Source organism: Mchenga conophoros, linkage group LG10 (genome assembly GCF_057382185.1).
Source record: "Mchenga conophoros isolate Kocher_MC1m ecotype Shallow Benthic linkage group LG10, M_conophoros_male_GT1.1, whole genome shotgun sequence".
NCBI classification, from domain to species: domain Eukaryota; kingdom Metazoa; phylum Chordata; class Actinopteri; order Cichliformes; family Cichlidae; genus Mchenga; species Mchenga conophoros.
The window spans coordinates 23,982,472-23,997,357 of NC_140535.1; the positions used below are offsets into that span (position 1 = coordinate 23,982,472).

Consider the following 14,886-nt stretch of genomic DNA (forward strand, 5'->3'; position numbering starts at 1 on the left):
CTGTAATATCCTGAGAGCAGGAAGGAGAAAAAATATTTATATAAACAAGCTGTTTATCAATAAAAGCAGCCAAAGCAGACACATGTAATCTGGTAATGCATGTGTGTAAAAGGGTGTTATACTGTTAGGAGGGAGTATCTTGATGACAGCCTGTCTACAAATCCTTAATGGATGTTTTTCTTCTTCCTCTCATTGATGGCACGTGAGAGTGTTTTTTTCAGTCACTCTCTCTATACTAATCAATCTCCACTAAACAATTATTTTCTTGCTTTGCTTTCTTTTCATTAAAAATAAAAAAAACAGCACGATAAATACAAAACAATTCACTGACTTTCACAAAGAGACAAGAGCAGAGCAGAGCAGGAGGTTTTTGGCATTTACATTTTCACCTTAGAACATCAGGTCCAGGCCACCGTCGACCTCGTAGATTTGACCCAACTCAGACCCCAGTGCATTGCAGACTGACATCTCTTTTAGGTTTGCCTCTAGACGTAGTCAAAGGTTTGCAGGTTTGTAAAAAGCACCTGACAAATAGTAGTAGGGAATAGGAGAACAGACAGAGCTAACGATGTCAACCGGTTGCTCTGTAGCTCTGCGCATATGATGAGGTCGCTGAGGCTGGTTTTTCCTGCCAATTTGTGATGTGGCTCTGGGAGAATATGAAATGATGATCCGAGCTGGGATCAGAGTCAGTTACACATATCTATCTTTGCTAGTCCAGTCCAGCAGCTTAGGAATGACTCTTTTCCCCAAGGTGTAGTGTATTCACTCTGGCTGAAAATCCCTCAACAGCTAAATCGAAAATCCTCTAATGTGTGTCTGTTCACACTGAGCTGGTAGAGTTTTGATTCCATGCTGGTCATTTTTTTCTTTTCTTTCTCGATTGTAGGAATTTTAAAGGCCTTATTTTCAGAGGATGGGCAGGCATGAAAGCAGGGAGACAGCAAGTGACACCCAAACCTCAAACCAAGGACCCTGCAGTAACCTTTGGCATATACACCAAAAAGCAGAAGTAAATAAAGCAAAGTAAATTAAGCAAGTTCGAATTTACCTTTAACATGCTTGGAGACATACAGTGCAAACAGAAAGGGACATAAAGTATAAAAAACAATTACATCAAACATACGGTTCTGCCCAAGCACAAGTATAAGGGGATAAAAGGAAAAAACATAATTGTTCACTACAGTCATTAAATGCTTCTTCCTTGTGACTCATAAAGCAAAGAGTTTCCAAAAAAGCCCTTTTCTCTGTCGGCTGTTCTCTGTATTCTTCAGAGCATCTCTTAAAGCACCTGTTCCTGCTGTGCATTCTTATTTCTCCCCTCATTTCACATATCACGAATAACACTTCTCTAGACATCCTAATGTGGACCCTTTTGTTTTATGTTGTACACACAATATAGAGTATACTGTCTATATACAGCCATTGGCTTTCGTTTGAAAAAAAAAATGCTTTCAGTAATATTAGTATTAAAGATATAAAGATGATTTTTTTTAATTTATTTTGTTTTTTTACTGATTGATCTATTGTGATTAGTAAAGATAGCATTTAAGCCAAATATAAGCATACCATAAGAAACAGGAAAATACTTCAAATACATCATAAGGATGGCTCCAACCGACCGCATACTCAGTGAATACCTCAGGCAGCAGAAACCCAAGAAAGAAGAGGATAAGGAGGATCCATCATGGAAGGATAGACCCCTATCTGTACCACCAGCAGACCGAGGAAGTGGCTGACCTCCAGAAGTCCTACCAGTGGCTGGACAAAGCTGGACTGAAAGACAGCACAGAGGCAGTAATCATGGCAGCACAGGAATAAGCGCTGGGCTGGGGTCTATCACATCAGGCAAGACCTCAGGTGCAGGCTGTGTAAAGATGGCCCTGAGACAATCCAGCACATAACAGCAGGGTGTAAGATGTTAGCTGGCAGGGCATACATGGAACTCCATAACCAAGTGGCCGGCATAGTGTACAGAAACATCTGTGGCGAGTATGGCCTGGAAGTCCTGAGGTCAAAATGGAAGACGCCCCCAAGGGTGGTGAAAAATGACCGAGATACGATCCTGTGGGACGTCCAGATAAAGAGAGACAAAACGGTGATGGCTATCCAACCAGACATAGTGGTGGTAGACAAACAGAGGAAGACGGCCGTAGTGATAGATGTAACAGTTCTGAATGACAGCAACATCAAGAAGAAGGAAGCTGCAGAAGTACCAAGGGGTCAGAGAAGATGTGGAGGGTGAAGGTAACAGTGGTGTTGAGTCTATGTTTCCACAGGCCCCGCTAGTTTAGAGACTTATTCCTCATGAAGAACGAAAACAAGACAGAACATCTTCAACCGGTCTTTTACTCGCTAACGAGGGAGAGCTTTGGTCAGAACCAGGCAGTGGAGCAATGCTCCTCACCTGTCTCTAGCCCAAATCCTTCAAAGAGCAGCTCCCCTCGTAGCCTTTTTATTGACATGACAGTTACAATACACATCACAGCACAAGCACCTCCCACCGTAAACCCCCCCAATGGTTCTAAGACAAGGCACTATGTGTGTGTGTGTGTGTGTGTGTGTGTGTGTGTGTGTGTGGGTGGGTCATGGGGGTGTGTTTGTGTGACCTCCTGCTCACCAAAAGGGTCATAAAAGCAGGAAGCTTACAACAAAAGAAACAGATCTTTCAGATAAGATGTATCTACAATAAAACCTCCCCCAGCACAGAGTGGCTGGAGAGGTGGTCAGGATCAAAGGAATCTCTTTGATCCTACTGCTTGAACTGAGACTTTACAAATTTAAGAAACACAATGACAACATTCAACAATTTGACTTAACAAGTGGTCCCAGTGGTAATAGAAGCACTAGGTACAGTGACTCCCAAGCTAGGCAAGTGGCTCCAGTGAATCCCAGGAACAACATCATCAACAAGGGCAGGAGGTATGTTTCTGTTCTGTTACAGTCCACAGCCATACTCAAGTAATCAGCAGCCAAAAGTATTTTTGTTGTTTGATGAAGGAAACCTTACAGTACTGATCGCCGTTCATTTCTAACATTAATCAAAGTTCAGATTGAAGATGCAAAATTGACACAGAACTCACACAAATAACAAAGTTGATAAACAAAGGCTGGGTGGAACAGTAGCATGCTGTTGAGAAAATTAAAAAATGAATTCCAAGCCGTGGGAGATAATAAAGGAGAATGAGTGGCAGTATCAGTGGAAGAGAAGGAGAAACAATTATTGGTGACAGACTGGGCCTGCAGTCTTTATAACTAGGTGTATGTTAACAACAAACACCATAAAATAATATCAGGATGACAGACAGAAGATATTGTTTGTGTTCCTGTACATTTGTGTGTCAGACCATATGCCTGGCCAACCTTTGTCTCTGTGAGTTCCAGATTTAACGTTTACATAAAAACATGGTTATTTTCAGCAGGAGACAGGTTCAGTCAGCCCCGTGATAATATTTTTATCTCAGCTGGTTTCAGTTCTTAAACTGACAATCAGACAAGATAATCTGACAAGCGAACACACTGTGAGAGGTAAATCTGAGAGCTTTATCTGCTGTACCTCATATATTAATATGTTCAAAATACCCTTTAAAAAACCATTAGACTGCTAAGTTATCTTTACTACCTTAATTTTCTTCTTAAAATTCTTGTTAATTTTATGTAAATCACCAACTCATAGATGCTTTCAGTGAACAAAACAAGTCCATCACAGCTGTCACAGGGCGAGAGGCTGCGTACACCCAGGTCGCTCACATCTACTGCCGATTTAGAATCATCAGTTAGCCTGAGAAGCATGCTTTTGGACTGTGGGATTGAGCCAGAGTCCCTTATGAAAGATGCACACTCCACACAGAAACGTCCCAGCTCTCCAGTGCATTCGAATCAAGGACACTCTTGCTGTGAGGTGACAGTGCAAACCACCACACCACTGTGCCATTTTAATGTTTAAATCGAGTGCACATATTTATGCTGGTGCATCTGTTAGAAACTACTTGGGTTAACCTTATTTCGTAATGCTGTCCTACTCACAGTGATGTGGGCCGGTTCTGCCGGCTGTCCTGCTCGCCATCATTGCTTGTCAGGCTGTGTCTCGGGGTTCGACCTTGGCTGCTGCTGCTGCTACTGCTGCTGCTGCTGTTACAGTTAGCAGACGAGGACACCGAGTGTTGCAGGTCAGCAGCTGTGGCGTTGCCAACACTGTTCCTTTTCTCACCTGTAAGAGTAAATGTGTGAGTGATGTATTCCTTGGGGCTTTCTCATTTCATAAAAATGGTTTGAACTATTTAGAAAAACTGGCAACCACTCTCATCTGAGATTTTTAGTAGATGCACTTATGGTATTAGTTTGAAAATCCTACGTTGAATCGTTCCTGGGTTATCATATTCACAAACTCTGGTGTCAAAGCCACCCGTTCTTCCGCTCACCTGGCGGTGTGACGAAAATACTCCAACAGCCTTTTACAGCTGAGAGGTAAAAACCTTGCATTCTTATTTAATGTAACAGATTACTGACCTTTAGGGGTCACTTTTTTTGTTTTTCACCAAGGCTTTTAATAGGGAGCCCCCCCTTACAGCATTATTTTGGGTGCTTTATTCAAGAGTACGAAAGCTCATTATGAGGTTTACTTATCAAAGCTGTTAGCAAGGAAAATTCCGCTGCAATCCTGCATGTCTGACAAACTTCCTCCCTTTAATAGGTGGCTGAAGGAATTAGGATTAGGAATTGTTCTGTTTGTTGTTCGGTTTGTTTGGTATACCTGTGTTGTCTATGTTTTAATGCAAACAAACAGATGCTTTTAAAAAAACCAAAAATTAAATAAAGAAATCCTAAAATAAATAAATAAATCATTTGCATGAGGTCATGTCCTTCAGCTTACCCTTGTGGGAATGTGTCGGGGTGTGGAAAAGCGTGAGTGGCCTTTCGCTGCAGGAAGGAGTTTTGCTGTCTGTGCTCCTCCTCCTGGGCGTTTTCAGCTGCGTGTTGGACAAAGAAGAATTCGGCATGTCTCTGAATATCTGCACAAACAAGACAATCAGAATTAAATACAAACTAAGAAACAGCACAGTGCATAAATATGTAAATAGTGCTTTGGCAAATTTAAATTTGATTCCAGTGATATAAAAGCAAACAATAATTCACCGCCCTTGCCCATTACGTTGAGGACAGACATTAATTCATTTGTGAGCAGAAGCATTACACTGAATATTAGTTCCTGGATTTTTTTTATTTTGCAGCAGCTTCAACCATTGCAATTACAGAACACTGCAACAAAGCTGCTTGCAGCTGCGTGTGAAACGTCTTTTAAATGAGAGTAATTACACATGTAGAGATTTAACAACAGGGGACATTGCTGGGTCTAGTCTGAGATTTGTGGCAGTGATCATGGCATTACTGAAATTTCCTTCCACTTTAAGTACAGTCAGGAAAGTAAAATCCCCACGACGTGATAAAAATAAACACAGGCAGTAATTTTTTTTTTTTACCTCCGCCTTCCTCGAACCGATTACATAAGTCTATTAGTTTTCAAATATGCTTTTTAGTTTGTTATTGCAGGCTGTGTTAATCGCCTGTGACACTGTACATGCTTCTTCATTATGGTGAGACAAGCGTGTTAAAGATTTTTGCTTTCTTTTACTATATTTTCACACATTCCAGTAGATACAGCAGTAGTCTGGGAAAGTCAAAAGACTGAGGAGTGCCAACTTGAGCTGTGTGTGTTTGTCTATGTGTCTGTATAAATACACAATGTCTGTGTAACGGGTGCATTTAATCTCTCTGCAGTTATGCTACTCATTAAGGTTATGCATCATCTTACCCTCTCATGGTGCTCTATGAGGATCTCCACAACAATGTTCTGGAATTTAATGTCCATGATGGCTGCAACAGTCTCCTCCTGTGGGCGGAGCAGAGTTGGTCCAAAGACTACACCCAGATTGGCAATGGTCATGAGGTTTTGTTGATGGTGACTGGCCACACTATTAAGGTTACACAAAGAAAAGGGCGACACAGTAAATCCAAATTAGAAACGTGGAACTTGACACGATTTGAAGCTACAGTTCCTGACAGTTTTTTTCTTACATTAACAAAGTCTCACATGACGCATCACTCACATAATTATTACCTAAATATACAGCCTCACTTATTTTACCCATTTTCAGGAGAAGCAACTCCTATTTTTTTTCTCCTGTGTATAATAACAGAAGTAACACTAACATATATGAATAAACAAACAGACAAAAGAAACAAATGAACAGGAGGAGCCTGCAGAGACTTTATAGAGCTTACAGGAAAAGCAAATGTGTTTTCACTGCATTCAGAGCACAATCCTGATTTCAAAAGCTGCCAAACAACACAGGTTACAAAAAAATTAAAAAAAAAATAAGAAACTCATATAAAATGTAAGAGCTCAGTCAAGATAGATCAGCACATTGCCTAAGCAGTCCAAAAAAATGGCATTAAAGCAGGAAAATCATAATGAGGGAGAATATGTTAAACCTGATTGTGACATAATAATACATTTGGCTTACACTTACGCTCTCATTAAATCTCAACCATTACAAACCTCATTGTATACACTGAACAATGCAATAAATCTTAAATCATACATGAACAAAATGACACAGAGAGCTGAGCTACAGTGTGATCCAGCCTCTACCTATAAGCCTGTGATGATAATAGCTATTGGCAGCTGTAATCTACTAAACCCAGGTAACGTGTCCTCGGAACTCTCTGCAAATGCGTTCACCTACATGTGGTTTAAATGCGGCTTATGTCCTCATTACCACAGATTGTATCATGCTGTTGCTGTTGAAGAAAAGCCAGATAAAGCCATGGGGGCTTAGATGCGGGTTTACACTGAAAACACAAAGCAAGTTGGGTGCTTTGGAGAAATAAGTAGACTTAAGCTAGCGGTATCATGCTATCTCTGCTTATGTGTTACAGCAACTTGCAGAATGTGACCTGCAGAAAGACAATGGGTTTTATTCACAATTTCTCTCACCTGTACAATACAAAGCACCACTGCATGTGTACAGTACAGCAGCATCTAAAGCATTGAAGCAAAAGTCTAAATTGTGACAAGGGGTTTTACTAGGTGGGTGAACTTAAAGTCGAGCGCTAATCTTGCTGGGAAAGTCGGGATTGGCATCAGAAACAAGTAAAGTTTAAAATTACATTACATAAAAAAATATATGTGCAATTTCTTAACCTTTTAACCACTTTTAATCCAATTGTAAACTAGACACTGAGAATAAGGTCTGATTAACTCTTCTTGGTACTGACAGAAATACCTGCATCCGGCCACTAGCTCATCTTTCTTTTTAAAGGCCCAAGTCCAGAAATAGATTTCGCCTAGTGGTTAGCGGATGGGTTTCTATTTTCAGTACACACAGCATTAGCGCATGTGGTCAACAGATTACGCTGAGCATTAATTCTTTTGGACAGCAATTAAGCAAAGAAGCATTATAGCAATTTAAATGGAGTCGCTAATGCTAATAACACTACACAGTGTTAAACTGCTTTAGAAATGAACAGCGTATAATGCAGTTACACCTCTTGTCCCATGTGTGCAATTTTTCCACTTACTTGGCCAGGTGCTTCACCAGCAGCTCCAGCATCTGTCTGTTCTTCTCTGGTAGCCGGTGCACTAGCGCGTGGACCTCTGTTACTCTAGCCTCTGGATTGTCCATCTCTGGATAGAGACACATATTAAGACTTGAGAGATTCAAGTGTGTCGCTGATTATTATATCTTTATTGACACAAACAAGCACATACAAAGCCATCAAACAGGTAATTTTGCAACCATGCAAGGCAGTCGTGATGCCTTTTTTATTTTTGTTGTAGACACTAAAAAGCAGTCATTCCAATACACGCCACAGAAATTAAACAAGTATACCCAAGATTTCAATAAAATAAAAGTCTGAATAACATCCAGACTCGCTGGAGTTCTTAGATGTCACACAGATATTTCACATCCTTTTTCCTGTCGCTACAACCAACTATCATCCTAACACAGTCTGCAGCTGCTTATATTCTTTGGTAAACACATTGTTTTCCAACAATAATTAAAAATCAGACCCACATATGCCATCTTGGCATTCTATATAATCACTATGAGTGATATAATCACTATGAGTATCAACCTGCAGTTCTATGAAAACGCACCATAAACTCATGTTTGTGCCATTTTTGTGAGAAAAAAAAATAGTCCAGCTGATTTAGGAAACCAACTGATGCAATGGGCTTGAGTGTCATAAACAAGGTTAGGTAGGTGATAAATATTCAGAGGGAATCAGGGTTTCTGTGTACCATTGCCAAACTAGTTATGAAGCGCATATTAAAACGTTTATCTCCACAAGATGCAGAGACAGAGCTGAGGATGCATGTGGGTATTTATTGGCACTGTGTGTTTAATACTGTTACAAAGTGGAAAAGCTCCATGGCAAGCAGGGCAGAACAGCCTGTTGCTGATGAATAACTATAATAACTCAAGCCTGCGGGGCTAGTCAATAAAGAGATGACAGCAGACTCACACTATATCAACCTTCAGGCCCCAGCTGTCAGTGCCAGGCAACGCTCCCACAACTGACAGAGCATCTTATACACAGGCAACCATAATTTTTATTATTTTCTTACATAACTGGGCTGGGCTCCAGCAGACACACATATAGACAAAAAAAATAAAAAATAAAAATCAGCATTCCTTATTATGGTGCCCACGGCTTTACACACATGCACAAAAGGACAAAAAAACAAAACTTTGTTTTTCTTTAAACCTCAGCCCAGACATGTGTAGTCACAGCACAGTACGAATACACATTCGGTTTTACAGTACTGAAGACCTTTAATTTTATTCGGAGTAGATTTAGAACACCATCCAACTCTTTCTGAATTTAATAAGAGTAGGAATCCAGCCAACATCAACCGCATCCCAGGAGAGAGATAAACAAGGAAATTGCACTTGATTCACCAATAACCTGTTTTCTCATTATTGAGGAAGCTGCTAATGTGATGCAAGTTGAGTTTTGGGTGCTTTTAAGACCGTAGGGAAGCAGTTACTTACATCGACGGATCAAGATGATTATGTACAGCAGCCAAAACAAATCCATTGTTAATATGTCAAATGGCGCAAACATTTGTTTTCAATCGTCATTCGGTTGTTTCAAACATTTAACTGACATTTTGAAAAGACTTTAAGCTCTAGCATTAAAACTGGAAGCAAGACTGGGGATTTAGAAATATTGCTACTACCAGCTTTTCTTCTGTTTTACCTCTTCATCTGCCCTAAATATCCACAAAGACACACTGCTCTAGTTACTAGTGTGTATGCACCGCTAGCAGCAATGTAACAGTTTAGTCTGCAGAATGTCTTTATAAACAGCCTGTGTGTCTTGCCCATGCTGGTGGTGACTGGCTAATCATTAATCCTGCTATGGTGTTCACTGGACACAATGCTGTTCAGCCAGGATGCCAGATGAGTCAGTCATTTAAAATGAGTGAACAGGCCAATATGTCTGAACTCACACAGGAGTAAGTGATTAAATATAGAGAAATATCTCACTAGATATAGTGATTAAAAAAAATAAATTAAGAAAAATCTGGTACATCTGTGACTGATGAAGTGGTTTGCTGATGTCACAACTGAAGGATGATTTTTAAACCATCTTCCATGACCCGCAACTTTAATGTTTAATTAAAGTTTAATGTATCCTGGCACGCATAATGTACCAAAATAAGGATTAAATCATAGAAAATGTAGGGATAGAAGAAAAATATTGCAAACATAGTATAATGTGTTTATAATCTACAGATCAGGCTATTTCCTGACCTATTATTTTCCAGAAATTTGCCTATTCAGCTTTAAGATTATCTGACACTTTTGTAGAAAAGGCGGCAAACAACTCCATCTATCATGCATAATCGTGCTTTAGAAGATTAATGTCAATTAGTACTTGCTAAACAGGAAGAAACAGTACTTGTTAAATTGGCTTCTTAAAAAAATAAGACTTTGATTTACGTGTCACGGAGATGAGGCTCATCTCAGGTCTTTCTTATGGACTGCATTAAGTAATGCAAGTGAATAACGTTTGGTAGATCTTTGTAGATGCCTTACAAAATATCACTCCTCCTAGTAGGAGTGAGAAATAAAGCCCAATTGGAAGGAATTCTGGTGATGTACATAAATATTAGACACAAGATGGACAGAGTCAGAGCATTTTCTTCATATACTTTATACTTTCTTTTCTATTCTGTCTCTCGTGAAATTTGAGAAGGAGGAAGAGCACGATGCAATATCAGATCTTGTGGGCGGAGTTGGTGAATACATGTAAAAGAGAGGAGAGAAAAAAAGGGAGGACCTAAAAGAGAGAGTTCAAATGAGGACGCTGTCTTTAAAAAACACCCTGCTGCTTCGGCAGAATTCCACCTTGGAAAAAAATTCGAAAGCTAAGTCACACAGACAGAGGCGCCTTCTTGCACATATGCATTCTGAAAGAAATTTATGACGTCAACCAAACTAATGAGTGTCGCGGAAAAGAGGTCAGGTTAGGCACACAACTGTAAACTTATACAGCAACTTCACAAACACAAGTATTTTTTAATGATTACTAAAAAACCATAATCGCATCCATTATCACATGGGTGGTCCGCCTTGTTTTCAACCGAGCTATCTTGGTAGACTTATCTGCCATCCTCTTTTCCTTTCTCTTAATACACTCATAAAAAACAATCTTCATTGGATTCACTGCAGAGCCTGTCTTGGTACCGTGGCCAGAAACAGACAGTCGTTTCCTGGACTTCCTTCCTATGTCAGCTTGGCATCCTATACGATTAGCTACTGCCAAACAAAGAAAACAAATCACTAAAGCATCCTCCAACACTAGAATTGTACTAATCTACTTTGTCTGTGTCGAATATTCATTAAAAAATAGGAAGCAGCTACATGGATAACCATGGTTAATCGACCCAAGCAAGCTAAACTATGGTTAAACAGAAAAACAAGGAAATCCAAATGAACAGATTTAGCAAAGGAGGGGTTCATGCAAAGTCTCCATTTCATGTTCTAAATCAGTTGGTGCTTGCAAAAGTTTATTTTGTAGCCTAGCAGCCTCATGACAAGAATCTAATACACTGAAATGATTGCCATGGCTGTTGGAGAGTTCAGGCAATCTTCCAGGCAGCTGAGGGTTTTTTTCTTTTAATAAAATATGTTTCCTGACTCAAACCACACCCATCAGGTGCAGTTACCAAAAAGGAGCATTTTGCAGCTGCTATGTGATCCACTGAAATTCAAAACAGTAAACCTTTAATTGGCTGTCCGTTTCTGATAAGCTCTCCAGGCTTCTTATAATATTGTATAACCCGCACCGGATAGACAGAGTTACCAGTTCCCCGCTATGTATGTATATAAACTGTTTAATTAAAAACCGTCTAACAAGACAGGAACACCATAAAACACCTTATTTAGAGAATAAAGAGAGTTTTTCAGTGAATATATTGTCACTCTCCTAATTCTACTAAAGAAGAAGGGAAAATAAACAGCAACCATAAACTTTGAACTACTTATAAACATATGGGAGCATATTAAATATTCTACCAGCAAAGGATTTGTGGAAATAGAACATCTCTATGATAGTAATTCAGAAACCAGAGTAGTTCTAGATACTCTGAGGCCTGGTGAACTGTTATTACTGCTGTCAATGTGATAATAGAATAATTATGAATTTCAACTAACCAAATTTAGGACGTTTAGCCTATTTTCCTCTTTAAACACAGCTGATCATATCCAGCGATACAAATAACCATTTGCCCAGCTATGCTATTTAACTATTCTAAAGACAGTGGTCTAATTTCAAGACAGATTTTTTTTTCTGCCTCCCTGGGAAGCGTGGTCTACAGGACATGGCCCTCTTTTACCACATCTGGAAATCTGCATACAGGAAAGGAGGCACCATGTTAATGTACTGACATTAAAAGCAGAGTTTCAGAGTATTTATGAAACTCTGTTTCATAATTCTCGGCTCTGCAACGTGTTCTGCAATGTGCATTGCGCCACAATGGACAGCGGAGTGTGGCTGCTGCTCCAATCAGCCCATCACAGCAGACGCACCATCGGCAGCAAAGCCAACAAACCGTGTGCACAACATTTAGTTAGAAAACACTTATTTGTAAGACTCTCTAACTGTGAGATAACAGCCACGCTGCAATTTAACAAGTTCAAATAAGAAGCTGCAGGTCTCACCTTCTAGGGAATCCTGATGTAGATAATCAGTGTTTAACACCCAGGAGGAATACTTCCTGGATTTTTGAGTCTCCTGTAAAATCTGACTCTCTGAATCTGAATTTTCATTTCTCTTTTACATAGTTAGAGGCAGCTTTCACACTGGCACAGCTGTGAGTTTTAGCCTGTTGAAAAGTTGGCATGGAGCAGGATCCGAATCTGGGTCATTCCCCCAACACAGTGTCATTGTTTGTTTTTGTGTTTGTGCAAGACTTTTTATTCTCAGAACCAACATAATGCAAAATTTCACCAACTCCAATCAACCATTTATAAACTGAAATGAATCAACAGGATTAGCTTAATTTAAAAACAAACAAAAGCTATTTAAGCATTGTCTAGTCGATTTTTATCCAAGGTAGCCTTGAAGAGAAGTCTGCACTATTTAATATCAAGGTTGGCTTTAAACAACTTAAACAGCTTGAACAGACATTTTGTGAAGAAAACGAGATATCAGGAGGCAAAAGGAAACTACTCACTGGCAGCTTTTATAAAGCTCCTCTGGTACTGGTATGTCATGAGAGGTGCAGGTAGCATTCTGGAAACATAAGATGTCAGGAGAAGATTATCAGCAAGGAAAATGGAACAAGAGCTTAGGATTGGCTTCTCTGGAAAAACCAATAAATCGGAAGAGTTCTGTACGAGCACTCATCTCACTACGGTTTGGAGAGAAATTAAAGGAAACACCAGGATGAAGTGTCTTAGTATGGTATTGGACCACCATGTGCAGCCAGAACAGCTCTAATCTGCCTTGGCAGTCATTCTAGAAGACTGGAACTCTACTTGAGGAAGGAAAGACTATTCTTACAAAAGATACTCCTTCTTTTTATGATAGTGGAGACTGCTATCTAGTAGCTTAGACCAAAATAATTCCTAGGTGTTTAGTTGGGACATTTTTTCTTCAATTTATCTTTTTCTATTTTCTTCACCTTCTGATATTTTCTCTCTACACACCAGCTTGACATGAGCTTTCTCCTACTGCCTGATGTGAATAATGGCACCTGCTGGTCTTCAATGAGGCCTGACTTGAGGTCTTGATGGTGTAAATGGGTGTATGTACGAGAGAATTGACAGCAGGTGTTTCTATAAATCTGTCTGTTTATGTACCGGCGAAGTGCTTGCGGGCAACCGAATGAATACGAATCTTTGTATGCCTGTGGATTTGTGTTGTGAACAGCATAGATTCATTTAGCTACAGCAGATTGAGCACAGCATGAACACCTCTGCTACTCTCATTCCTTCCTTACATTTTCTTTCCATTTCAGCTGCTCATCTCTGGCTTCCCACAATCACAATCCTTCTCTTATTGTTGCACCGCACCAGAGGAAGTAATTTAACTATAACGTGCAATATAATGACCAGAATATCGGGCAGTTTTGACACAGCATTAACTCTGAGTAAATAACATATATAAAATAAAGAAAAACAGACCACAAATGATAGAAATGACAGCAAAATCAAGCAAAATATATTCAGGCCAGAGGTCTTTTTAACAAGTTATTATGTGATAAGTGCAGAAAAGTGCTATAATTTAGAATAAGAGGAATAATTCCAAGACACAAAAAGCACATTTAATTCATTCATCACGGTCACGGAGGTTAAAATGCACTCATGCTCGGTGAACACTGGAAGAATTATTTTTTGCCAATAATTCTTAGTAGAAGAACAAATGAAATCACTGTGAGTTTGCATTTATGTAAGAGTTTTCGCACAAACCTGAGATAGTGCTTGATAGCACTAGTTATTGTTTTAATCTCCCACTCTGGGCTTTCCAGCTCTACGTCAGCACACGTCTTTGGATCTGATGGACAAAAATATGAAGAGAAAAAGAAAGAAACAAAAGAGATCAATTTTTTAAAAAGATATTTTAGTTACTGTTTTGATACAATTTAAACATGTGCTTTTTATTCATGTGCTTCAGTGTTTACCCATAGCCAAGCTCAGTAGTTTTTGTATTTTGGAGTTGACGCCAGCGATTCTGTATAAGCCCTGTTCATCGATACCTGAAGGAGGAGACAAGAGATCATCTGTAACTGATATGATAAGATCAGGACTTTATGATACTACAAAATTCTCCCTCAAGCAAGCACGTGGAGATTTCAGCAAGGGGATTTTTACCAGCGAAACTTTAGTTCCTCTACTTTGATAAATGCTTTAACACATACAGAAGAGCATCTAAAGTGTTATTAATGTACTACGATGTGTCTTCCTCTCACCAATTTAAAATCGTGCCAAATAAGGCATGAACAGAAAAAAAGGCACCACATTGTTGTGCTTTGATGCACTTTTTTGGCATCAGCATGAAACTCATATAAATTTAATGTGTTTAATCTTTATCTGTCCCATTGCAAACCTGTCCCAGCTAAGAAATCCAAGGTTACCTTCATATATAAGCTAAATACAAAACCACCTGACAAAGCAATGAAAAGGTACAGAGTGACCAGAAATGGGTGGTCTTAGTGCAACAGATAAAAAGAGGTATTGATATTGTAGATCTGTAGGGAGCGATGTCCAGACACATCAGGAAGGTTTAAATCGCACTCATAACTCCTGAACAGAATTTCAATTCATGCAAACCAATGTTCTGCATTATAAAAAAATATTCATTTATTTT

General features: G+C 39.4%; 1 protein-coding gene across 2 annotated transcripts in view; it reads right to left on the reverse strand.

Annotated features, from left to right (window-relative positions):
- The window catches only part of LOC146566002 (rho GTPase-activating protein 26-like), an 82,798-nt gene that overhangs the window by 12,066 nt on the left and 55,846 nt on the right, over nt 1-14,886 (reverse strand). For both annotated transcript variants that reach the window (XM_085289496.1, XM_085289497.1), the window contains exons 15-21: nt 14,201-14,275; nt 13,989-14,073; nt 12,752-12,810; nt 7,582-7,687; nt 5,813-5,972; nt 4,874-5,012; nt 4,027-4,210 (exon numbers count right to left, since the gene is read on the reverse strand). In XM_085289496.1, coding sequence (XP_085145622.1) covers nt 4,027-4,210; nt 4,874-5,012; nt 5,813-5,972; nt 7,582-7,687; nt 12,752-12,810; nt 13,989-14,073; nt 14,201-14,275 — 808 coding nt within the window. The remainder of the gene's footprint in view (nt 1-4,026; nt 4,211-4,873; nt 5,013-5,812; nt 5,973-7,581; nt 7,688-12,751; nt 12,811-13,988; nt 14,074-14,200; nt 14,276-14,886) is intronic.